The sequence below is a fragment of the Chroicocephalus ridibundus genome, chromosome 3 (assembly GCF_963924245.1).
Source record: "Chroicocephalus ridibundus chromosome 3, bChrRid1.1, whole genome shotgun sequence".
Classification (NCBI taxonomy): Eukaryota; Metazoa; Chordata; class Aves; order Charadriiformes; family Laridae; genus Chroicocephalus; species Chroicocephalus ridibundus.
Window position 1 is genome coordinate 41,896,141 of NC_086286.1, and position 27,013 is coordinate 41,923,153.

The 27,013-nt window shown below is 37.5% G+C and overlaps 1 protein-coding gene across 3 annotated transcripts in view; it reads left to right on the forward strand.

The window, feature by feature from the left end:
• The window catches only part of SMYD3 (SET and MYND domain containing 3), a 420,671-nt gene that overhangs the window by 49,562 nt on the left and 344,096 nt on the right, over nt 1–27,013 (forward strand). For all 3 annotated transcript variants that reach the window (XM_063331007.1, XM_063331010.1, XM_063331008.1), the window contains exons 3-5: nt 6,576–6,683; nt 7,777–7,834; nt 13,229–13,365. In XM_063331007.1, coding sequence (XP_063187077.1) covers nt 6,576–6,683; nt 7,777–7,834; nt 13,229–13,365 — 303 coding nt within the window. The remainder of the gene's footprint in view (nt 1–6,575; nt 6,684–7,776; nt 7,835–13,228; nt 13,366–27,013) is intronic.

The following is a 27,013-nucleotide window of genomic DNA, read 5'->3' on the forward strand; positions in this document are numbered from 1 at the left end:
ACGTGCTTTGAGGGTTTCAAGCCCACTGGATGAAGTTCTGAGCTAGCTCTGACCCCAGAGCTAACCCTGCTTTGCAACTAGAGATCTCCATAGATCCCTTCCAACCTGAATTATCCTGTGATTCTATCCTATGAAACACTTCTTAAAGGTGTTCAAACCTAAAACCTTAGCTTTTACATTTGACTTCTCTTGTCACTTAAGCATGTGCACATAAGTTGGCAGGACTTGGTACTGAGTGGATGTGCAAGGGTACATGACTGTGTAAAGTCTAACACAGCAGAGAACAAGGCACCTGAGATTTGAACCCTGAGGTTCGCCTTACAGAACCCTTAAATTTTTAAATGATTCCTCTTAGATTTGCATTGTGATTTCTGGTTTGGGGTGGTGGTTTGGTTTTTTTGGTCTAGATAGAGACAAACAGAGAAAACTAACTAATGGTCAAAACAGACCAGTAGTGATACTCTATTAAATGTATATGAATTTAACATTTTAAGTTAAGTCCTTGACATTCAAATGATCTTTTCACATATTGTGCTTTTATAAACAATTCTGCCTTAGTATAATCTGCAGAGTTCTCAACATGCCAGAAACCCCTCCATTTGGGGATTAAAACATATGGAGAGGGAAACGAGGAAGATATGTCATTTTGATTCATTGTATGGCAAATGTGTGCAACGTACATTAGGTGCTTACTGTAGCATCAATAATAATGCCACAGGTAGATTTATTATGGGAGATCATACGGAAAAAGATGACTGTGAAGAATATAAAAGACCAGAGTATTTGAAAGCTAAGTTTAAAACAAGTATCTGCCGGGGGAGTCATTGGTAAAGCTTCTATTGGCAAGTCTCTAATGTGAAATGAGACTGTGTTGGCACAAGCAAATCTGCAAGGTGTAATGCAATACCCTGTTCCATCTTAGGTGTAGTAGCAATGAAGGTAGGAAATCGGGCTTTCTCCTTGGAGAAAACAACTATGTGAATGTGCTTCAAGGATTCACACTGGATAGCCTGAAGCCATCTTGGCCATCTTTGCTTTGTGCTTCCTGGCCTAGGGTTCGTAGGCTTGAAGCCATCCACGGTTTTAGGTGTTGATTTCGGTGAGACAGGCTGCTGCTACTAAAAGTAATCTGCACTTAAAATGCTGTGTATTTACTGTTACTTAATATCTTGAACTGTTACTATCAATAAATTAATATTGAATTAATATTATATAATAACCTGTGATATTAGGTAGCAGTTGAGAATAACTGAAAAAATGTTATTTTCTAGTGTGAACGGTCAATTTATTGGGATTGGTGACTCAGAGCAGGTGATCCAGATAAAACTGAGACCAGCCAGATGTTTGTTTTTGAGGACTGTCCTCTAATTCATATTTCTCTTGATAAGCTAGCTCAACTACTGTGCAGCTCTGGTTTTATAGCAGCTGTTAGAAAAGCTTTCCTTGGCCAAGCCAAAACCTTTGTGCTCTACTTAGCCTCTGTAGCTTTAGTGCAATTCATTAATATGTGCACTTCTAATTGAACTAATTGCTGAACAAAATAAACAGCAGGGTATTGAATGAAATTGCAGTTTGCACATTTAAAAAAGTTAATATTGGCAGAACCACACTATTTTAGTTTTTTAATTACAGATAGCTTCAAAATGCAAATTGTGTGGTTGGATTTACAATTTACACTTAGTTGCAGAATGATTTGATTATTTTTTGATGTGTATTAAATGACTTCTACAACTGAAAACACTTAGTTTAGGCTTAAAAACTGTCAGTTTTCTGGTTAATGCATTAAATGAAATCAGAATTAATGTAAAAATCTGACTTTTAAAAAAAGAGATTAATCTGAGTATCTAAACTAGGTTTAGGAAAAGCTGGACTTCTTGAAGGAAACTTCAAAGTAAATGCAGCAGGGGATTTCTATGTTAGGATGTACCAAAATAAGCCACTTTAAAAGCTGAAGATATCTCGAAAAATCTTCATTTGATTTAAAATGTCAGGTGGTTAAGAAGAACTGTCTTCAGGCTAACCTATAGGAGAAGAAATAGTATTTTGAAAGATATTTCTATTTTTGGAAATTGCTATCCTTTAAGGAGATATGTGGGCGGAGCCAGGAGTCCTGAACAAAACTATACGGGAATTAGAATTTTCAGTGTGTAGAAATCTCCATAATGTCAAAAGTGAAAATTTCAAGTGAGTTGTTCCAAACTTCAAAATTTCCTTTTTTTTTCTTTTTTCTTTTTTTTTTTTTTTTTTCCAGTTGAAGCAGTTTGCTTTCCCTTTTACAACTTCAATTTACTTCAAAAAATATTACAAATGTAGGACTGGAAGTTATCACAAGAGATCCTTTTGGCTGACCTTTTCCAACTAAATTCTGATTTCAGGATCCAGTATATGTAGAACTTTTGCTTTTAAATTTATTTTTTTTTTTCAGTTGGATGTCATTGACTTTTGCCCCTCTTCGACACTTCTCTGTTGTAGCCCCTTTGCCTAATTTCCTGGAGCTGCCTTCTAGCAGTGTTATGTTGGCTGGGTGTCCCTCCAAGCATAGAGTTACCATGTCTGCTGCTCCTCATAATTATTGCTGTGATCTTCCCTATCGATGTTTATTAACTTGGTGCATCCCATAGATTGGAGACCAGTGATATGGATGATAATGCCTGACAAATGGGAGAGTCATTTCAGGCAGAATTCAGAATGTGCTATTATCAAACACTATTGGAAGGGCTTAATTTAAAAAACAAACAAACCCTCGAAAAACCAAAACAACAACAAAAAAATCCCCTTCTGTAAACATTTGAACGATCCTTTGGAAATTACAGATTATGTCTTTAACAAATCAAAAATTTGCAGTGGAAAAATATCCCACTTTTATTTGATTTTTTTTTTTTTTAATGAGCTCTAGTCTTTAACTGCTTTTCATTAGCACATTAATCTGCAGGATGCATTCATTTTTTTGATTTACATAGGAGACAAGGGAAACCTTCATTTCATAAATATTGGTTTGAGATCTTTCATAGGTTTAGGGACCATTGGGAGTCAGGGATATCGTATGTTTGTTCAAGAATGGATGCACGTTGGCCAAACAGCTCAGCTAAAAATATGCAAGACCTTGCAGGCAGGTGTGAGGGGTCTTTGCCCATGCCCTGAGCCAGCAAGAGGTGATCCTGGGCCTGGGTTGTCCAGTGAAACCCAGTGATGCATTGGCGTTTGTGTGGTGCTGGTTCGGGGGGACAGACTCTCAATCTGCCACCAGTAAACAGCTATACGCTGCACCATCTCCTAAATCATGTGGGTGCTGACCTTGTTCGCTTGGGTATTGCCTGAGGAATTGCACTTGGGATACATTGAGCTTGAATGAGAGACAGTGATTTTGGAGGAGATAAAAGGAAGGATATTCTTTCTAAGCGTAGTGAAGCCCCGAGGAGGAGGGCTGGGTACTGTCCTGCACTGTTTACTCCTCTTTCTTGGCCTCCTTCCGATAGTGTTAATTTCTAATGGGGGGGTTGTGGGGGGAGGCATCTGTCGCAAAATTGGAAGAACTTCCCTGGCAGGGAGGTAGAAGGGTTGTACCAAGTGGCCGTACCTCTGCACTGTAGTATCCGTACTCATGCTGAATATGGTATATAAAAGCCTTGACTGAAAGCCAGGATATGCGGTTAAGAAAACCTCACATGGAGAACTGTGGGACTAATAGAAGCCCACCAACAAGTATTGTTAGAGACTGCCTTTAAAAGTAGGTCTCTCCAGGGCCACAAATCTTCATGGTTTCATATTCTGATGTAATTTGTATCCTTGTTGTATTGGTAGTGAGAAGAAATATTGTTGAATTTCATTATACTTAATGCATTTGGAGCTTTTCCCCCTTTCCCTGGCCAGTTGGGAGGAAGTGAATGGCAGTCCCCGTTCCAGCGCTCCTTCTGCAGAGGAGTCAGGCTAATTCCTTTTTGGCATCGTTTTTGGCTGAAGTGCTGTTCTGCAGAAGGCCTGTGTTTGAACTGTTCTTCTCACGTGGGAATGCATCTCAAAGAAACGTGGCATACGATGCTATGTGGTACTGCATATTTCATCTCATTAGGGCTTTATTGGTTGGGTAAGCTATTAATCATTTTGATGTCACCTCTAGCATGTTTAAAATTCTGTGCAACATTTATGTAGGGAAAGAAATTGACAGATGAAGTCTTACTCAAAAGAACAATTTTAGTTTAAGTGGGATAAAAATGCCAATATAATTATATTACACAGAATGATGTCTGGACATTTACAAGCACGACCTTGTTTCTTCTAGACAAGAATAATTCTATTCAGCAGTAGATACTTAACTTTTCTTTGTCAGACAGCATGTGACACTAACTGTATGTGGATTAATGCCTTCTTGGTGTCATTCTTTCCCCTTGTAGAGTTATGGGTAAAAGAAATGAAATCACAAATCTCCCATGTATCTGAAAGAAATAAAAAATCCAATTTATTTATTATGTATAAGCCAAAGGCGGGGGGGGGAAAAAGCCCTGAACGAAACAGAATAAATGCTACTGGTGCTGAAACCTAGTTAACTGAAACAATTCCCCCACTTAAAGGCAGCTTAAGAAAAAAAATGTGTGATAGCCTTTGTAATCTTTATAACTAGCATGTCAGCGTCTACAGGTGTGATGTGCACTTTCACGTATCACTGCCATTCTCTCTTTTTTTATTGCTGAACATGTAATTTCTTTATATTAGATATTTTATCATTTTCTGTGTGGCAGTTACCTAACAGAAGTTGTTTTTCTGAGTTCGTTTCCTTCCCCCCCACCCCTTACTGCATATCTGTGAGAAAATGTCACCTTCGGAAGTGCTTGGTTATTCTGAATTCTTGTCATTGTAGCAATTTTTTGTTGTGCTCTGTTTTTTTAAGTTTGCCTTTTAAAAGTATTTGAAACAGCTGGGTGGCTTCAAACATATACTGTGAAAATATAAATAAAATGTGTAGATATGTTCTATCTTAATGAGATGGGCTTAGAGTTTTTGTAAATTATAAACAGGATTTTCAGCTTGTAAAGACAGGCAAAAAAAAAAAAGGTGATCTGAAATTGACTGTCTCTTCCAACATGTTTCTTTAGCTGAAGACTCGTTCTTGTTGCCCTTCCACACTGGTTTGAGGGGGACAAGGAAGGGAGGGGGGGGAAAAAAAAAAAAAGACATTTCGGTATATAGCAAGTTTCCCTCACGTTGTCATCCTGTCTGTTCTCTGCTATGGAAGTGTTAGTCTTTGTCTGCTACTCTAAAGTGACCCATGAAACAAAAATTGCAGGCCCAGGTAGTAAATGCAACTAGAATACTTCTGGTTTCATCTTCTATTTTGGTAAATTTTGATTACAGTGACCATTCCGAGTCTGAACTGTGACAGTATCATCACCAGTCCTCCCAGCCATGGGCATTAATGCCTCATCAGTTCAGGGATCTTAGGGGACAGTTTTTGCAATGTGGAAAACTTGTCTGTTGCTTTAGAGAAACTGGGTTTTGGTGAAGTGGATAGACTCTGTAGGCCTCTGTGGTCTTGACTGCCGAGTGAATGCTTGCCTAGAATGTTGTGTATCTTGTCGGAATTAAGATGTTAGAGGAAAATTTAGCATCCCTTCTAGTCCTCTCCAATCTTGTGAAGAACACAGCTCCATCTCTTCTTGCCACAATGAAATGAGAATCAGAGCCCATGTATTTATCTAATAAAAATTTCACCTGGTTGGAATGGTGATACCAATTGGAACTAAGCTGATGATGTTATTTATAGCATGTTGCATAAAGGTAAATAAAATTATTTGTATAGCAGTAACATGGGACAAAAAATGAAGGTATTTCTTCTAGGTTTCTATGCAGTTTTCATTCTATCTTTTAATTTTCCTTTTGTGCATTAAAGGTGTCAGAATGTTCAAAAAAGTATGGTATGAACTGTGTTGTCAGACAGTAGCACGAAGCAGACTTAAGTAAGCTTTGTATTGGCAATGAACTTGATCACAGAAGTGGGTTTTTTTGTGTTTCTCTTAAGTTTTCTTAAAGGCAAAGTTAAATTCTGGGGTAGTATAATGGTGACACTGTTGTGTCCTGAACCTGCGCTGCTGTAGCTCCAGTGTCTATAGTATCAGTTACGCAATTAATTACATTAGAGGAGGGAATGGCGTGATGGGGTTGGTTTGAGTGGATAACCCCCCCACAACACTCATGTTGTAGCTGCAGTCTTAGACTATGCTGGTAAAGCGTGTGTGCTGCTGTTTCTTTGGCAGTCGGCATCCGAGGTTGCCTGTGTTGGATGCTGCCAGAGTCGGTAGACATCAGTATCCAGGAAGGTCCCCTTCCTGCTCCTTTGGATCTGACTTTCAGCTCTGCAGCTGTTCCTGCCAGCCTGGCTCAATGGCTGTGATGCTGTTGTGGTTCCGGTTCCCCAGGTCCAGCCCATGGTGGGGCTGAGCGTATTTGTTTGCGTGCATATATAAATAACTATATATGTGTATATACATATAATAATGTGTATAATAAAAAAGTAAGAACTATATTATGTAAAATAACATGCAGGTTTCTTCTTTCTCTTCCTTTTTAAAAAATCCTAATAGAAAGAAGCTTGGCTGGACCACAAGCAAGAATGCCGGTGTCTTAAGAGCGTTGAGCCCAATATTCCTCCAGACTCTGTCAGACTTGCTGGCAGGATTGTTTTTAAACTAGTAAGTGACATTCTTCTAGATTTATTCAGTGTAGCAGATTCAGATAAATACTTTTTCACTCTACATTTTTAATGTAATTAAGAGCTAGAAAGCTGAAGTGACTGGGATTGCTGAACAAAATTGGACTGCATATTGCATTATGAGATTACTGATTAATTTGCAGAAATGCTGAAAGGATCAAGAGATACTAAAATGGACATAATTAAGCTCAAGGGACCTGTTTATCAACTTTCTCTTCCTATGACTATGTGGTAGCTTTTGAAACATATTTCTGCCTAGAAGGAAAGCACAGAGGGACACTGCTTTTTTCTTCAGTACTACTGAAGTTATTGGTGCTTTTCCATTAACTTCACTGGGAACCCCATTCAGCCTTATTTGGATGAGTAACACTGCTAGCTAGCCCTTCCTTTAGAGGGCACAGTGCCATGCATTCAATATTGGGTTCTCTTAATCTCCATTACTTTTTTTTTTTCTAAACTCTCTTGGAAGTCCCGGGTGTTTGACATTCCCATGGTTTGATTACTTACGTGGACTAAATCTTGTGTTGGGTTAAGCAGTTTATGACTGTGTGGGATTGTAAATTAAAAAGAATTTGCCCAATTTTTTTTCTGACTCTGCCATGATTCTCTCTGTCTTGGATAAAAATGTGTGCATTGTTGTGGTCTGAGGTGATAAAATATGATTTAATACCTTAATTTATACATTGTTGGGAAGAGTGTGTGCATGAACGTTTTTAAAGGGCAAATATGTACCTAGCTGTACTGTGCATTAATTATAGTCACATGAAATCTGAGACTGCTAACTCATAAATTGCTTTCAATTATAGTGTGAAGGGCCAAAGTAAATTACTAAGTGTAAGCTACCAAAGTAAATAAATAAATAAAAATATTAGTAGAAAGTGTTAGAACGGCAAGAAAAAATTATTATTTTCATGATAGCTTACAGCAAGTGTGGGATGACCAGATCTATGTTGATGCTGTTAGCCTTACCTAATTATTTTACAGGCATATCACATTGAATAATCAATCTTCTAGAGTGTTTTCAAGATAAAGTGTGCTATGTAAGTGTTAATTATGTCTTTTTTTTTCTACAGCTTAGACAATCAACATGCCTTTCTGAGAGACTCTACTCTTTTTCTGATCTTCAGTCAAGTAAGTAATTGCCAACCACATTGCAGGAAATGCTTCCAAGTTCTGCTTTACAGAACGGCCATCTGATTTTCTTGCAGGTTGCCTTCTGATGGTCTGCTCTGTAGAATAACAGAATCAAAGATAAAACCTGCTAAAACCTCTGTGGGGAAGAACATTTATTTATTTATTTATTTATTTATTTTCAGAGATCAAGGGGAAAACGTGTGTCTTGTTCGAGCAAAACTTCCACCTGATGTTTTGGCTTTAATATTTTTTCTCATTTTACAGCATACATATTGCCTGTTCAGTTTTTAATTTACCCAATGCCTGCCTTATTACATGCAGTGCCAATATTTTTATATACATATACAAAAATACATATATTTTTTTACATTGAGTTTTTACTTTTTAAATATTTATGTGCTATTGCATAAAGCTTCAAAATAACTTCCAGAAAAATGAAAAAAATCTAAAATTTACAAGGGATATGTGTATGGCTGTCTTCTAGATGACTTCTCAATGGAGAAAAAAAAGATAAAATTGCGCAGATATTATTTTTATGGTTTCGTAAGTTTCAACTGCTTGGGTAGGAAAGGATGCTCATTATAATCTCTCAGCAGAGCTAACGCTGAAGTAAAAACATTTTTTCCAGATTTTGTGGTAGGTTAAAGACTTACAAGGGAAGAAATACATCCTTAGTTCATACTTGCCATCTTGCTAAAGGCGTTTTCTAGAGAGTAGTGTGAGTATTTTGGTTATCTCAACGTTTTGTTTTGTTTTTTTTTTTTTAGCGTTATTCAGAGCTTTGTCTATAAACCAGCTTGATTTATTGATATACTTGGGTAGAAATAAAAAACAAATAAACATAAAAAAATGCAGTAACTAGTACTATGTTTTACTTCTGTACATCCTGACATTCTGCCACCTTCTTCCAAGCTGCAAGGGCAGTAGACCTTAAGGCAACAAATTAAAAGGGATAGAGGGGAATGCATTTCAGCAATTTAAACCATCATGATTTTTAGCCATGGATGTTTGCAAATGATGTAACAAAGGTTTGTAGGGAATTAGATGAGTACCTGAATTTAGAGCAGCATTCCCAGATGCTTCAAATGAAGTTAAATTAATGAAGACTACGGACTTCTAGGCTTCATGGCACTACTGGCATCCAAGGAAAAAAATTCCTTATTCTCTATTGTACCAATGGTGGGTTGCACAGTGGCATAGGAGGAACTGGAGGGAAGGGAAGAGTTTCCCTTTAAAAATTAAATATTGATTGCTTGTACAGCAATTTTATCTAGAGTAGGCTGTGATTTTTTTCTGTAACAGAAAATTCCATACAAACTGAGGTTTCTCAGTACCCCTCAGGAGATGATCTCATCTTCCCTTGACTTAACTGGAGACAAGGGAATAGTGTGATAAGTTGTCTGGATAAGCTTAGTATTGAAGAGCCCTGAGCTGCAATGCATAAGTGGTACCAAAAAATCTATAAAATGGCCGGAAGCTTCAACTAAAATTCTCATTCTGAAGGAAATGCTGGTACGGCCCGTGACATAGGTGGGATGATGGTCCTCTCACTGGTAACAGAAACAGCTGTTCCATAGCAAGTTAGTTTAGAAGGAGACAAACACAACATCTAGTGTTTCATCTGTATTTACTTTAAGAGCTTTAAGAACAATTCCTGTGTAATCTTAACTCCAAAGCACAGGACTCTTAGACATTAACTGAAGCTGATACTTTACAGAATACATTACAAATGGCTTACGACGCTTGCATAATCTTATGTAAAGGCTTTGGCTAACTCTTTCCTTTTGCTGTTTTCACTCTAGCCTCCTTGCTAGACTGAGTAGACGGTCTCTATGGTTTTCAGTTAGAATAGTACAAAAGAGTGTTTTGGGAGGATGTGACAATTTGTAGTAGCTGTTATGCTTTTTGCTGCCTCACAAAGCTACTGTTATTTCATAACACTTTTCCCATTTACTGCACAATTTATAGATGGTGTTAATGAGGATTTACTCTGCTTTGATAGAATCAATAGGAAAGTCAGAAAAGTACTTGCATTAGAGGCCTAAGTATATAGAGGAAAAGATTTCATTGGAGGGAATCACATGAACTAGAAATACAGGTTATGATCTTGTGAAGCAAAAGACTTCTCAGGAAGCATCTGTATAATAGATGATAGTGTTTAAATGCTAAGCAGAAATATGACAGAATTCTAACTGATGCTGCTCTTTTTTTCCTTGTTTTCTCTTTTTTTTTTTTTTTTTTTTTTAATCTTCCTGGAAGTGCAAAATATTTGAAAATTGTTATTGTCACTATGCTATTTCAGCCTCCTTTTACGCTATTACTTTTCAATGTTACTTTATATGCTTGGGTGATTTTCAGAGTGGGTGACATAAATTGGATAAAAGCATATAAAGTTTTATACACTTATAAACTATCTGATTAAAACATGTAATACATGTATTAAAAATTAATAATTAAAAAACACAACAAAACCCCCTGTGGAGACATCTAGCCCTTTATAAAGTTCTATTTTCAGCTCCATAGTTCCTTCAAAGTCATTTTGTATGCTGAAACTCAGATTAAGTAGGAGGAGTGTCTGTGTGCATTGTTACTTCTGCTAGTTCTCAGTGATTATAAGACAATTCCTTACTTACATGGTTCTACAGGTTCGCTGTTACAATCATTCAGAAATCAACTTTGCTTTCACTTGCCAAGATTCAGTATGCAGGAAAGAGTTTGTGTGCTGTACTACGGGCAGACCTTTTGCTACTTTACTTGTGTCAGTATCAGAGCTGCATAATTAAGTCCACGTGCCTTATTTAGAAAAGTTTCCACAGGCCTTTTATAGCACTTTCTCTCCCACACTGGTGTTCTTACACAATTGAAAAAAGCGTCTTAAAAACACAAAATGAAAACATTCACAAATTTCATTTTGCTTTGCTTTTGGCCTTGGTTTCTTGATGTGCTGTGAAAACCGGGTCTTGATCATTTGCCTTTAAAGATTCTGTGGGACTTTATGCTGCGATCATTAGCTTTGATGTCCTGGAGAGATTCCAGTGTGGATAATTGCATTCTGCTCCCATCTCTGATTCTCCCTGAAGTTCCAGTTGGATTCGGTATTTTTGATCACATCTGTCCTAAACCGTAGTGTCCATTTATACTGTGTTGCTTGCACAATTCCTTTTCTCCATTCTAGAGGTGTTTTATTTGCTAATAGTGAAGCAAATCATGCCTTTCTCTCTTTGTCACAATACATTTTGCAATGTGCATCAGGTAGTTTAAGGTGAATGACATGACGTCTTGAAATATTACATTTTAAGGAAAAAGCATCTTTAGTTTCAATAGAATATTATGTAAGAAATGCAAGTGAATGTTTATTATTTAAAAAAAATGTTATTAAACTGGAGTTTTCCAGTCATCTAAAAGCTTGCCGCTTTTCTTAAAGACACAGTCCTCATAGATATGATACTTTTCTATATCAGAGATTTTCATACATTGTGAAGAGCACGCATGTCTGGATTTCTAACATATACATTCATTCAGGCTTGCAAGATCACCCTCAAATGTCCACACTGTTAAGATGCACGTGCATAGCGCTATGGGTAGCTGTAAAAAGGCAAATACTTTCATTAAGTAGGCTTTGTGCCAGGTACGGAGGGGTATATCATCTTAGCATTCTTAGTACTAAGCAGTTTGAACTTTGAGGAGCGGAATCTGATTGCTCTGGGAGAGCGTGTCTGTCCTTCCCTAACCCTGGTAGGGGCAGACCACCCTTAAGATTCCTCTGGAGTCATTTCTTAGCAATGTTGCAGAGTCACCCCAGACATGGCTTGTAGATGGCATTTCAGCAGCAACAACTGACCATTGGAATGGGAGCAGATCTTGGAAAATGTTACTTTGTGCTGAAATGGAAACAATATATGGTAGATAATATAGATGCTTCTTGAACTCTGTACGTAGTGTGAAGAGGGGTACGTTTGCCATAATATGGTGTACTGGCAGGATTGCATCATTCAGCTAACCAGGGTGGCCCTTAGTGGCTCCGGAGAAAGTCTAAACAGAACCAAAGAGTTTGTAAATAAGGAGACCCATACCAGGCTAGAACCAAATTGAAGCTGTTTCCACTGGAAGACTCCTGGCCGGTAGCTAACCATGGGTACTGGCCACTTTAGTAAGCCAGCATTTAGTTCTCTGCTAGAAGTAGTTCATAGGAGATTATTAAAGCAGCTCACTTGTGTGGCATGTGTGAAATGGAGACTCTGTGATAGACAATTTTACAACCTACAAAATAGTCAGTACCTTTAAGCAGAGGGACAGTGTGAGATAGGGCACAGAAGCCCAAGTGTCGTACGCGCTAGATGGCTGTTTAACCAAACCCAGTGACATCTGCTTTAACTGCATCCTCTTTTTAGGTGAGTGACTAGGAGATAGCTTTAAAGAGGAACACAGATCTTCCTGGAGGCCAGTAAGCTTGGATCTGAAGTATGGGGAAGAAGCTTTCTTGGTAAAAGGTTAATTCCATTCCCACTGAGGATGGATGTTTAAAATAAAATAACAATTCACCATTATGCAGAGATGAAATTGATTCATAGTATATAATAATCCTCTTCACCTTCTTATAAACTGATGCTTGAATCTGTTCACCTTCACATTCTCTAATTAGGCCTTATTCATTTTCTGCTAACCGTCAGGAAAAAGAAAATGTGAAGCAGGTAATCAGGCAGTGAACTTACCAAGGCAGCTGAGTTTCACTTTCCATGCTATCAGTGACCCGATGCATGCATGATCAGGTTGTGCATTAGAAAGTAAGGCACTATGTTTCTTTCTGCTTCAGGATTCCTATCCATAAAGCATGAATAATGGGGCTTTAGTATTTGATAAAGTGATATTTGCTATATATGCGTCCATATCAATTCCATTTACCAGCTGCTGTGTATGAACCTACCTTTATCTCTAAAATACTTTCCCTTTTGATCTGCCAGCATAAAGTGTTTCTGACACATCTATGGAGAATACGGTATAAAAATGTGCACTGCTGCAAGGAGGAAGGTACTGCTGCATAAACTTTCAAGCACATTTTAACATTAAAAACCCAGATACCTAGTTTTGTATGTAATGTCTTGCATCTGCTTACACATCTGCTTTATCTTTTGGCTTTTGATCTTCTTTAACTCACCATTGTATTCATATGATTTGGCAGTAGCAACCTGAAAAACTCTTCTGTGTATTGATAGGTAGCTGTCACAAAAAATGACAAATGTCCACCCTCTGTCAAACTTGCCCTCTGTCAAGATTAATTCTGGGACTGGAAATGTCTAGACTATATGGCTGCCATTGGACATTTTCAAAATGTTGGCAAAAGGTTCTACTTATGACATGATATACTTTTTTTTTTTTTACCTTCCCCTTAAGATATTGAACAGTTAAGTGAAGAAATGAAAGACGGCCTCAGGCACCTTGCACAGACGTTGCAACTGTATTTGAAAACGGAGATCCAGGATGTGTCTCACTTGCCACCTGCAATTGACTTTTTTCAGATCTTCACAAAAGTAAGTGTTATAATGTGATTGCTTGACAACTCATAAATTATCCTTTCCTTGTGTTCTTGATTTATTTTTGAGTGGGAGTTCAGTGGATACATACAGAATATGATATATGACAAAGTGAAATCAAGCTATTTAATTTTTTTCTATTCAGTCAGTTTTTAAGCAGCATAGCTTTTATATAATTGTAACACTTCAAAATTAAAGCAGCAGGAAGAGGATATTTTTTCTTTTCCCTTTTTAAATTTTCATGTAAAAGCTCTAGGAAAAAAAAAAGTGAATTAAAAGCTAAACAAGTTCAAAAACAACTGAGTCAATCAACCTAAGTAATTTTTCAACAGTGATAAAGAGCATATAGCGACACTCTCCAGCCTAAATTTTTTCTGCAAAGTGCAATATCTTATATTTGCAGATACACTCCCATTCTGTTTTGTCATTTAATAGTATGTGCTAATAGGTGTTCCCTAACAGTCCTGTATCCCACAAACTGCTTTTTCAGGGGCCATGTGGATCATTTATTCTAAAAGGCTACCTGTAAAGTATTTGAAATTAATTTTCACAATATGTAAAATGTTTGTTATGTTACTAACTAAACATTGTTGGCTTTTGTTGTACATATTTTATTGCCTTCAATTCAGAAAGCTTCATTTCACAATGCTAGCAGAAGTACTTCATATGGAGAATACTCATAGTTATAACTTGATTTCATTTTTTTGATTTCTAATGGATTGATAAATTCTACCATAAGATTTATCTTAACTCATACATGTTTTAGTTGTTTTAATAAGCATTTTCTTATGAAGTCAAACCCTTAGATGTTTTTATTCTGATACAAACAAAAGGAAGAGCGTCTTTCAAAGAAATTAAAAATGCAATATACGATTCTTTTTTAATATTTTTTTAATCTATTGGCACAATTGTGGAATCTTTTTTGCTCCTACAGAAGGAGTAGGAGTAATACAATCAACTGCATTGTTTTTTCTGGATTTTTTTTTTTTATTGGTTATTAGACTGCTGTGATATACCGGTGCAATTTTCCCTGAAAAACCACACAGGCTGAAATATACCTAGTCAAAAGGACTCAGATAAAAACCTGATGCACTACCTAGTCTCCACTCAAACTTTTACTGTCTTGTGTTGGCACGTTGGTTTGGCCTGAACTATGTCAGATTCATTTCACATGAAATACGCAAGCTGTGTTATCTGATTTAGAGAATTTGTACAGCTGAAAGTAAGGGTGAGTATCAGAAGATGATCCCCGCCTAACTGGTTGAACTGTCACAGCTTGTAAGAAATTCTTTACAAATGTTGTTGCCTTCTATGTAAGCTTAAGATGGAGGCTGGCCGTAGTGGCTTTACAGGAGCAGTGTGATGGTTGCTCAATACATTGGAGCACCGGTGAAGTAAATGAGGAAGCTTTTTAAATTTTTTATGTACACACATGCACAAGCGTCTGCACATATGTGCACTTCCTCTTCCCTCCCGTGTGTTTTACCAAGGTGATGCAAGTAGACATCAGGAGCAGCGTGAAAGTCAAGGCTTCCCAGCTCCATTTCCTGTTAACTGGATAACAAGGAATGCTCCTATTAATGACAACATTTATTCCACTATGGCTTTGCTATAGGAAAGATATTTTTAACTCGATGTATTCCTTATGTTGACTGTGAATTTGTTCCTACCCTATTGAATGTACCGCAAAGTACTGTGTTTTTAAGTTGTTGTTGGTTTGTTTGTTTTTGTGTTTGTTTTTTTTTTTTTCCCTTTCTGGAAATTTGAAGGCTCTCAGACTGTTAAAGTAGGTCTCATTTCCTTCTTTTGCTTATTTTACTGAGTCTGTGTGATAGTCTGCCCTAGGAAAATGGAGAGCAAATGACACAGACCTATCATAGGTACAGGTACTTCATATCACTAATATTAAAAAGAATTAACAGAAGAATCTGACTGAACAGGTGAGTTGGTTGGGAGAAAGGTGCTGACTGAATAAACTCCTATGCTTTACATGTGAGTAAAATTAGTATCTTGTTTGGAACTTGTCAAGCACAGTGCTTTTTGGAAAGCTCTATTCTCACTCTCTAATTTTCCATGTGGTAGTTTATAGCCTTCCCAATTCAGTTGTCAGATGAGTGTGTTATGAAGTACGGCATTATGTTAAAATATGATTTTAATATGACCCCATCCCTAGTGAGGCAGCAGCAGGCATTTTCTGCCACTCCCATAGCATGTTTTTTGGAAGATAAGCTGAATGTCAATAGGAAAAATACTGTGGGTGTGTTTTTCTTTTTTTTTTTCCTTAAATTGAATAGGGATTCTTATTCCCAGCAGGTAAAATTTAAGGCTTTGGAACTGTAAAGCCTCTGATAAAAGACTTTGCAGTCTCTTCTCTGTGGTGTGACTCTAAAAAAGACCAGCTGTGATGACTTCTCTGTGTGGTCATAGAATAAAGAAATACTACAGATACATGACTTCAAGATGTAATCTTGTTTTCCCAGCCTCTTCCAACATTCCTTTCGAGTTCAGTAGGTGCTTATTCTAACATTGAACTTTTTTGGATCAGTTCTTTCATTGCATGCCATAAAAAGATCCAGTCAAAGGTCATTTTTTTTATTCTGTTTGATGCTGGATTCTCAAGAAGGAAAATAAGCAGACAGCCAGACAAAAGAGAAAAATGGTCCTGCAGCGAGATGACTAAATTCCAGATAGTTCCTGGAAAATTTCCAAGGTGATTTAGGTCAAAAGAGGTTCTTGGAAGCTCTTTTAAACAGTCCTCCTTCTCTGCTGGCCACTGCTTTTGTCTTTGAGAAAATTAATTATAGTTTTATTCACTTGCTTGTGATGTGTTAATGGGCAGAGTCCCCTTGAGTGCAAACTTGTGGAAACTTCCCATTGATGGAAAATCAAAGAAAGGTCTGCTATTTCTTTCCATGGGAACAGAATTTCATCCCAGTGTATTTTTAGTTTGCATAAGATCTGGAAAATATCAGGTGTACTGGAGAGGGAGGTGTTTCAGAAGGGTAATGTACCTTCCTTTCTGATGGTGTTGTCCTGTCCTTACTAGATGATTTGCTTTTGTATAAACTGTCCTTTGAGCTGGAGTTGGATTTTTTTTCATTCTTGCTATCTGATCACTCTTCGGAAGCTCCAGTTTATTTAACATGCCATTTATCAAGGTTGTGACTGTTTTTAAATTCTGATCCTCAGTATTAAACAGAATTATCTGCAGTTAATTACGTGATAAGGCTTTAACTCCACCGAGACGTTTTCTAATGTCAAGATAAATTTTTGACACCATGGTTTTATGGTTTAATGATGTTTCCATAACCTTGAGATAAAATCAGTCCTTGCTTTTTATTCTTCAGCTTTTACTTACATGTGTGAGGAGGTGGCCTGGAATCCTGTGAGACATTTAATGGACGTGGGATAAAGAATTAACATTTTTTGTATACATTTATGGTTCTTTTCATAATGGCAGACGTAACTGCATAAACTAAAGATATTGAATGAAATCTCTACCTACCATGTTGACTGTAAAACCGAGTGACTCCCTTGACTGGAATCAGGCCTAAGTTGACACTTTTTTTAGACCAAATATAGACTTAATGTCTTGCATAGAATTGCAACTACTTATACTAAGTCAGAATTGACTTTTTGAGCATTTTGAAATGGCCTGAAAACTTTTTTTTTTTAAATCCAATTAATAATAAAAAGAAGAGAGTCTGATGTTAGGTAAAATGGTAGTCATTTTAAAGATCTCCTAATTTCAGATCCTTATATTTATAGAAATAGTAAGATACATGCAATCTCTGTCACTAAGTAACAGTAAGGTAAAAATCCAGTGACAGCTAATGAACTGTACCATGACAGATTTCTAGAGCAGCTTAGTAATCTTAAAACAGAATTTTGTTGGGGAAAAAACAAAAAGGTTTCTAAAGGATGTTTTTATGAAAAAGTTGATAACAAACTTTTGGGAACAGGTGATAGATTTGAAGATTCTTGGGAACCCCACAGAGCAGAGATGATACTGACGAAATAACAATTTCCCTGATTTTTCTGTTGTGCAAAATTTCACTTTCTGGACAGTATCTTAACTGCGTGTGGTGTGATAGGGATTAGAGAAGAGTATTTTTAGCTTTCTGAAAGTTTTAATCTTTCCCACAGTTCCAATCTTGCCACCTTTTTCTTATGAGCAGACTCTACTTCGAAAGTAGATGTGCTGCTTTCATTCAGCTCACTGGAGAGGTCACACACCTATGGTTGTGAGCTGAATATGCCTCCTTGTGCAGGTGGTGTGCTGCCCGCCACCCTCTTCTCAGGTGGTGTCCTACTCTTTCCTTTTTGGGTCAGATTAGAATTGACACAGATCAATGACAGAATAAAAACAGGTCTAAGAAAGTGTAAGGCTGTAAGTCTACGCTAGGATGAAAATTTTTTTTCTACCTCATTTTTTTGAGGTTTGTGAAGTTCAAATTAAAGTGAAGAAGAGATACAAGTTTGATGCTGTGTGCTAGTCTCTGTGTACCCACAGACAGTTTTAACTGAAGTTGTCCATTTAGGCTGTTGGTATAATTGATTTTATTTTTAACTTAAGAAGAAGTAAGGAGGCTACTGTAACGTGCAGAGATACATCCCCCAAGAGAAAATGTACCCTGGTTTCTTTAAAATCCTTTGTTTATTCCTCCTGTCAAAGTTTAAAGGTATCTTACTTGTTCTTCTAAGTTTTCAGTACTTACTTTTTATTCCACTCAATGCTTTGAAAGAGTTTCTTTTCAACATAAGGGGTATTGGTACCAATTAAAAAAAAAATCTTCTTGTTAAAGGGGTTTTGGTATGTATCTGCATAGGCAGAAGAGAACTGGGAGTTGGGCAGTGTCACTTGGCCTCTGTAAAGTCTGAATACTAAATTTTGGTAATCTATTTGGGTGTCTTTTTAAATGCAAGTTGAAGGAAATAGTCTCATTTAATGATATGACTGGAGAAAGTATGTTTGGTCTTCACATTGGTCCCTCAGATCTTATAAGCATCAGGTAGCATATGTTTTCTGAGAAGACGTTTGAAGATAAGACACATCTGCCTGGTCAAGATATTCTTTAGCAGCACTGTCAGTAGGTTACTCTTATGTAGGATTCAATAGTTCACTTACAAATCAGTTTCATTTCCCTGCTAACGTAGATTATTATCAAGAAAGCCAAAAGAAGGATAAAGTTAAGGGTTAGGATAAGGATAAAGTTAGGATAAAGTTAAGAGTAGGGTTATGAGCAAGTTAAGAGTTGTTAAAGGCATTCAGGTGAAGGTTGCTTTCTGATGCCAGATTTGCTAATCTAATTTAGTCTGGATGCACTTATTCAGTTTCCCTTTGATTAGGAGGCCATGGAATTCTTTTTCTGGAGATGACAAAAGCAAGTGCGTGTTTATCCATCGTTGCTCTTTGTATAATTCAAACCTAATGTACGTTGCTACCCAGTCTCACACAAACTTACGTGTTTATGGTAAAGTTTGTCAATTTACCATTATCATTAGATGACTAAAAATACTGACAGATTTATTTTTAGTCATGGTCCAGGAAACTATTTGGCAAAAACCTTTTCATTTTGATAGTTCTTTTTTATTATAATTTCCAAGGGCTTGTAATTTCAATAAATCCTTATACCTGAAACAACAGTGGTTAAGCCTAGGTGCTCAAAATACAATTGTGTTTTTGTCAATCTTCTGGACTCTCTTATTCTTATTTTAGAGTTGGAGGGGTATGTTCCTGCTCATCAAACTATATCAGAACCTTTTTCTCTGACTATTGCCATCTTTAAGTCTATTACATGAGATATGTGATTATCTGTTTATCTAAAATGCTATTGATTTAGTATTTCTGTTGATAAAGTTTTGTTTGGTGGGAATATGCAAATGGTGTGTGCCCTCTTCTGGTCTCTCTGTGTGTGGTTTTAAGCCATTGAAAGCTTCACACTTACAGCTGTTAAGAACTGACTTGTGATCATCAGGAATACTGTGGTTACTGCCTAAATAATTTTGGGAGAATTTTTCTGAACTCTTTCCAGTGTATTCCACGGGGGCCTAACAAAACTCATTCTGGTATACCTTTATATTTGTTTTCAGAGGACATGAATAGGGGGACAGAAGATCACTTTTCTAATGTTTATTGTTGACGCTGAGGAGCTGTCTTATCTAGCAAGAGGGGAATAAGCTCAGGTCAGCCTATGCTTTTGCATACATAAGACCAAAGGAAACGGGAAAAGCTAAATCTATTAGGAAACAACTAAGCAATGGTTCATGCAACTAGCAAACAGGCCAGTTTTATTTAAATATTGTATTTTACTGTTTGCATACTTTGACTTCAGCATTTTAAACTCACTTCTTTGGGATGATCCAGTAACTGAGATGTTAGAAAGATTCAGGCGCCTGCAGGTGCTTTCTGACGAAACAGGTCCCTTTGGTTTGTTAAGACAGCCTTGCAGAAGCCTGGATGAGCCCGTGTCAGCTAACAGGCAGAGCTGTTTGACCCCTGGAGTTGAGTACAGTGCTAGAAAAAGTCCGCAGTGCAGACTAATTTCTGGTGTAACTTTAATTCTGCATCTTAGCCCTTTTGAAGAAGGGTGATGTTTCATAAGTACAGGGAGGGGAAGAAAATCAGGAGGTTGTTTTGTAGTGGGGAGAGGAAGGGAAGGTCTTGGGGTGATTTAACAATTTATTTACGTGGTTTGGGTTCACAGTGTTGCCTGCATGGGATTTCTTGTTCTTCTATCAATTCTGCTACTTTTGGAAGAGTAGGAGTAAGCAGAAAATCTGCAGCTGACCTTGTTTTTCATATGTCTCTGTCTATGATTTCAGCATGTTTATTAAATGGCAGTAATGCTTTTCACTTGCATAGTGTTACTGTTAAGGCTCAAAAAGAACTTGAAGAAGATGTAGCAATGAATCTTGACAGTTTTCTTGTGTAGCAGACCAATATTACTTCTAAGGAAGAAAATTAAGGCTAGCGGAGAACGGTCATGTAGCTGTCTTTTCATAAAAGGTCTGTAAGGGCAATGAGGACTAACTAAACCACCTCTCCTACTGCACAGTGTAGCAGTCATGTTCTGCTGCTTATTTCCGCAATGTAGCAATGAGTAAATGTACAGACAATTGGAATAGGAACAGTTGTGAGTAAGAGCCTATGTCTTAGGTCGTATCTTTCTAATTTTGGAGAGAATACTGCTGTGAAGATTCTCACTATGTTTGGTTTACTAGATGGTCTTTCTTTAAGTGAAGATTGTAGAGGAAGTGGCAACTATTGTGCATTAGCTTTGGAAGCAATGGTGTAAATAGAAGTCAAAGAAGAAATAATAAAAATGTTAATAAAATGGGAAGAAGTGTTGCAGCAGTACCCTAGAATGAGAGTGATAAACAGTCTGAGAAGACTTCTCTCTCTACTTCACTAAATGGATGTTGCGTATGTACAGGAACCGATTTTTGTCTAATGTAATTTTTCAGATTTAGTTATTTCCTCTTATTTTCCCAATTGAATTATAATTTAGGGAGATAATTTTCCATAGCAATTATCTTAATTTTTAGTCACAATAGCTACCTTCAAGAGCAATAGGATATTGTACCAGACCATAAAACAAGGCTTTAACTGTCCTATCTGATTTGAAATTACAGCAACATGGTTACAATTAAAATATAAGCTTTTGCTAACAAAGCTCAGTGCAGTCAAAATAAGACCCTAAGACCACAATACTTCAACTGAGCTTATGGTATAATTTGGGTCCCCCTCATTTAGTTGTTTTGTGCACCATCTGTTTTACCAACTGCCTCTACTATAACAGGTGTAGAAAACAAGGTGGAAGAGTTCTAAACCAAGGAATGGTTGGGTAGAAATTGTAATAGTTTGGTTGTGTGTGGTAGGAAAGAAAGCTTTGTTTTCAGAGGGTGGGGTGTAGGAAGAGAAAAGACTGGTTTTTAGGGAGGTTAACTCAGCCCTTGTTGAAAAGCATAAACTTCTAGAAAAGTGACTGTTTTGAGTGGCCCTGGTGGGGCGGAAGGGGAGGGAGGAAAGTGTGGATACTTTTTGTTCAGTTGACCTTTTTTGTGTCATGCAAAGTTGGAAGTAATAAGGCAGAAAAGAATCTGGAGAAATAAATGCCAGAGTAGTGTAGGCTATTTTGCAACTCTCACTTTTTTTTTTTTAGGTTTCTTACTTTTTTTTTATCTCGCCCGCCCGCCCCCCCCCCCCCCGCCCCGTTTACGTCTAGAGCTGTGATAGTGCTGTGCAGAACTGAAAAGGATCCAGGTGGCCAGGGACTTAATTACCATTACTTTGCCTAATGCTGCTCAAAGCATATCCACAAAACACAGTGCTTAAAAAGCTAATGGTCTCTGACATATGATATACATCAGTCTGTTTTCTGGCACCCTTATGGAAGTGAATTGGAAACAGTAATGATAAAAAGCTTTAGTGATTGTGGCAATTGGAGTACATGCACAAAAATATGTGGGGTGAGGCACCTTCTCTGTTTAGAAAAAGCCAGCATGAAACAAGGTCATGGAGACGTTTAGTAAAGATCTGAGTAGTAAATGAAAAATACTTACATCCTCTATCAGCGATTTTAAAAGCCTCTAATTGAGGAGGATAAGCCTGATAACTGCTTGTAATGCTGTTGGTAGCAAACTGTTCTATCCTTGTCTTTAGGATGACCTGCAGTGGGGTTGCTTAAAGCGTTTTTGCTTGTTTGTTTTGGCAGAGTTAGAATTCTGTGTGGCAGGATTATTAATCAGCTCTGAGACTTGTTTAACATGTTTAATAGATGAAAAGACTAAAAATTGTTTCCCTTCCAGAATGGCGTTGGAGTAGATTGACAGTCTCTTGAAAAATACCATGCTCTTTGAATATAGGATGGGGATGTAGGATATAGGATGAATATAGTAACACCACTGTGTATTTGTGGTGTTACTGTTGACTTGCTCTGAAGCGGCTGAGATAACAACCTCTCAGAAAATGAAGGTAACTTTGTCTAAGATATCCTATAGAGCTTAGTAGCTGTTACAGTCTAAGTATCAACAGAAGGTGAGACAACTTGTGTCACATGTAGGCGTTTCAGTGGGTGCCAATTAAATGACACCTACCTACAGGAAATTTAGTCCTGAAAGTGTGTTCTCTCCCTGTTTCTCAGTATGAGAGTGTATATATTTCTGTTTTATTAACACTGTAGTTCTCGTGTTTAAATTTTTTTGGTGCCTCCTATTTCGTTAAAACTACTCCTAAGTTTGTTGTGGAAATAAAATGGAGAAAGAAACAGTAGTCATACTGGGTCAGGATCAGAGTCTTAATTGATCCACTATCCCGTATTTTAGTATGGGTGAGCAGCAGTCACAAAGTGGTTGTACCGCTGATATGCTGTGAGCTGGCTTGAGATCGCTTAGATTGTACCATAGCAACCTGAAGCTGATGAAGCCTAATTTAGACAGTTTCTTGACACAGCAGTGGGTATGGCTATTCTGTAATAGCAGCTGGCAGCAGATATTGGGGAGCAAGGCGCAAGAACTCTGCGATCGACGGGCATGATGATTTGTCATGGCTTTCTTGCCTGCATCTCCCTGCATTTTTTTTTCCTCCATACCCACCCCTTTCCTCTTGATTGTGTAAATATTGGCTAGATTTTTTTGTACCTATAACCATCAATTAATTGCATTTCTTCTTACAGATCCTTTGAAACTTCCTGTGCTGTTTGTGGGCTTTTTGAAATTTTAAATGTGTGCACTCAGATGTATCCCTAATGTCATAGATAGATACTGCACATGATGGATTTGAACATATCTCCCTTCTGAATTTAAAGTAATTGTGGGCTATTATTAAGGCTTTTATAATTGCTTTTGGAAATTTGATGGTATTTTTCTAGTTTAAAATAGAACTGCAGGATTAAAGCTCCCTTCCATCTCCCATTCCACAAGAACATTTTTCAGTCTGTCAATGAACCTTGTGCTTTGCCTGTACTCACAAGTATAAAATTCATCTTCTTTCTTCTTCCATTACTATCAAGGCCAAGCTTTCACTCAGCCTTCAGAGGAAGCTGGATTGGACACCCACTCATTGATGGATATTTCTGTGCATCACAAGATCACTGAAGTCAGAGCTGTCTACACTCATCATGTAAATAGGCAGGATGTGGTTAAGTGTTGCTACTAGTATAGGTAGAAATGATGAAGTGTCAGCCTGCTGGCTTGTCCATGTTCATTCAGAGTTGTGGGTGAAAAATCTTTACTTATTTGGGCCTCTAGTCTGGGAAGATAGTAAGGAAGGGAGGGAGGTGCACAAATTGTTTGCTGTGTGTAACATCAATTTCCTCTGCTATGCAGAAATTATATAGACTAAGTAATGCTGACGTTTCTCATTCTGTAGTCACTTCAGCCTTACTGAATTAACTTGTAGTCAAATTAAAAATCTGTGTGCAGATTTTTATGCAAAGCTTGCACTGTGTGCATTTGTGCTGTTTAATCTTTTGAAGAGTTATGTTTGCTTTTATACTTTACAGAGTATGAGGTAAAATTCCATAGTCAGAAACTCTTGTAACAGCATAGAGTTGCTTATTTTGCTTTTAAACTTACAACTATTTTTATGGTTTTTGTGTGCTTGTGTTTGTTTTTGTTGTTTTGTTTTTTTTTTTTAACTTGAGACAATATCCATCGTCCCGGTGATCCTTTAAATGTCATGAATCTGAAATAAGCATCTCTCTAAATGAGAGATTTCACTTCCTGAGATTTTATAATTAGTGCTGCATGCATGGACTGTATTTTCATGTGTCTTAAAAAGTGAAGTTTGTCTGTAGTTCTATAAAAAGTTATATGTTGGCTAAAGAAGCACCTTATTTTGAGAATACAATGATAGATAGCGTTGGAATTTTTGTAGTGGATTTGGACCAATGACAGATATAAATCCAACAGCATTTGCTGTCTTAGTTTTACAAGATCATTATGTTTCTCATTGCATAGCATTTTTGTTTCATTAAACTAACATTAACTTTTTAGACATATCAGACAACCTGCTAGTAACTTTTGATCTGAATTCCAATTCATTTGACTTGAAAAGCCAAAATTCTGAAAAAAGCTCTAGTGGTAAAGCTTAGTGCAGCACTTTACCTGTTTACCCCCATTCTGTCTCTTTGTCAGCAGTGACACTCAGGACCAAAATTTGTACCGTTGCCCGGATGATGTAACTAGGCTGACTCCACAGGAGCAACTCCTGACTGATGGCAGGAATGACCAAGAAAAGATTTCAGCTTGTTGTCTTAATATCCTTGACCTGTTAGTTAAACCAGGAATAAGTGCATTTAACCATATCCTATAGAAAGATTATACTTGAAATGTATTAGCAGTGGCTGTTGAGAATTACAGCAAGATTTGTACCAATGTACCATGCATGAAACACAAGGTATAAAAATAGAAGCAATTTGGGGTAGTTGTGTTAACTGTAATTTTCTAAAGGTTTTTTCCCTGATTAACTCTAACTTTACTTATTCTCTAAAAGACTTCTTCACTTAATGAAGACGTTAATGGATATGCTTCCTATCTTTTATTTATTTCACTGTCTTCGTACTATCTTGTCATGGCACGAAATTAGAGAATATAAGAACCTAGAAACAAAAAGTACTCTGCAACAGCAGGATCTTAGACAACATTAATGGTTCTTATTTGCAATACTTGCGTCTTCTTGGAAGCAGCTGAACTTAGGTACATTTGGTGATGTCTCACAATGGCCTCTGCTGCTGCAGGTGGTATCAGTAGATAATGAATCATAGTGCATGTTGTTGTGTCAGAAAGACAAAAGAAAATCTGTACGTGGATATGAGATCAGAGAGATAACATATCTCCATAACCATACAAATTGTGTAAATACAGAGAAACTCTGCCAAATAGAGATGTATCTGGTAGCTCGTGTATTCTGGAAGAAATTGTGATCCATTGGTACACCTCTGCTGGGAAAGTGAATCGAAAGAGCTGGGAGCATCCAGAGCTGTGAACAGTAGGTTTTCAGCAAAGGATTTTTGACCATGAAGCAGCTTACCGTTTGGGAGAACAGTAAGCTTATGCACATCTGCTTTCCAAGCATGTTGCTGCCAGGTATTTTTCTCTGAAAGTCTTTATCTGCTAATCAAGAAATTATACAAACAACAAAATGAATATAAATTATGCTGTCAAACCTGCCCCTGATAAAAACAAACTAATCCAGTTTAGTAGGTCCACAGTTATACGATTTCTAGTAAATCTTTTTGGTACTATCTAAATGTCGTAGGTTTGCAATAAATTAAATTTGCATATTCAATTTTCTGGTCACTCCATTTCGATGTGAGAGGGATGAGGGAAATGTGGGGTCTCATGAGAAAGGCACAGAAAGATAAAAACAACGCTGGTGTCCTGGTTTCAGCCGCAGTGTTCATTTCAGGGGTTGCAGTAGCTGCAATGCTCGTTGCAGGGGTTGCAGTAAACATGCCTGCATGTGCACCGATGTTTAACCCTAAGCAAGACCTGGAACACATTCAGAACACCTATCAATAGGAGCATGCTGTCTCAACCATGCCCAGGGTATTCAAAATTCTCAAATGCTGTTGTAATTCTCTGAGGAGAAAAGGTAAAAAGTGTAATTACTAAAAGTTTCTGCTACATTTCCAAAGTATAAAGATGAAACTGCTGCTGCTGTTTTACCTTGTTCATCCCTCTAAATCATTAACAAGTACAGCTGCAGCACACCTGATGTCATTGTATCATAAGCCCACACTACAAGGCTCAGCAAAGCGATAATCTTGAGCCATTTCCCAGGGATGATAAACAGCCCAACAGGGAGCACATACAGCAGGTTACGTGTTACAAGATGCAACCCCTTAACCCAATACACTGAATGCCTATGACAAATTTGTTCTAACATGCTCTGATCAGATTGTCATTACCTCAAACTGTAGAGCCCCACATTGAGCGTGAAAAAGGACTGTTGTGGGTGAAAAAGGACTGTTGTGGTTTATCCCCAGTCGGCAACTAGGACCACGCAGCTGCTTGCTCACCCCTTCTTTCCCCCCAGGAAGGGTAGGGAGAAAAGGAGGGGAAAGTAAAAACAGAAAACCACACCAAAAACCACCGAATGGGTTGAGATAAAGACAGTTTAATAGAACAATATCAGAAAAGAATAATAACAATAATAATAACGACACACGTAACTCTCACCATCTGGTGAATTGGCGCAGACCTGACCAGTGAGTGTGAGAGCCCACCATCCCCCATTTATATACTGAGCATGACATCTATGGTACAGATAATTCTATTGTCCATTCTGTTGTTCTGTCTATATTCCTTCTCAGGTTCTATGGGAAGCTGAAAAGAGTCCTTGAAAAGCATAAACATCACCCAGCAACAACTGAAATAATATGTATTGTTGACATTCCTTTCAGGTCAATCACTAGAAAGAAAATTAACTTTTTCCTAGCCAATTATTAGGGGAAAACATGGTGTTTTCCTGTTAACTTTGAGACAACATTTGAGCACTGCTGTTTGCTGCCAGAGCATCTCTTGATTGTTTGGGATGACAATACAGATATTTGTAGAAACTTAAGTGAATGTGCCTAAGTGTGACAAATACAGCTCATGAGGGGAGAGTGGGCTGGTGGGTTTCCTACTCGTTTGTGAA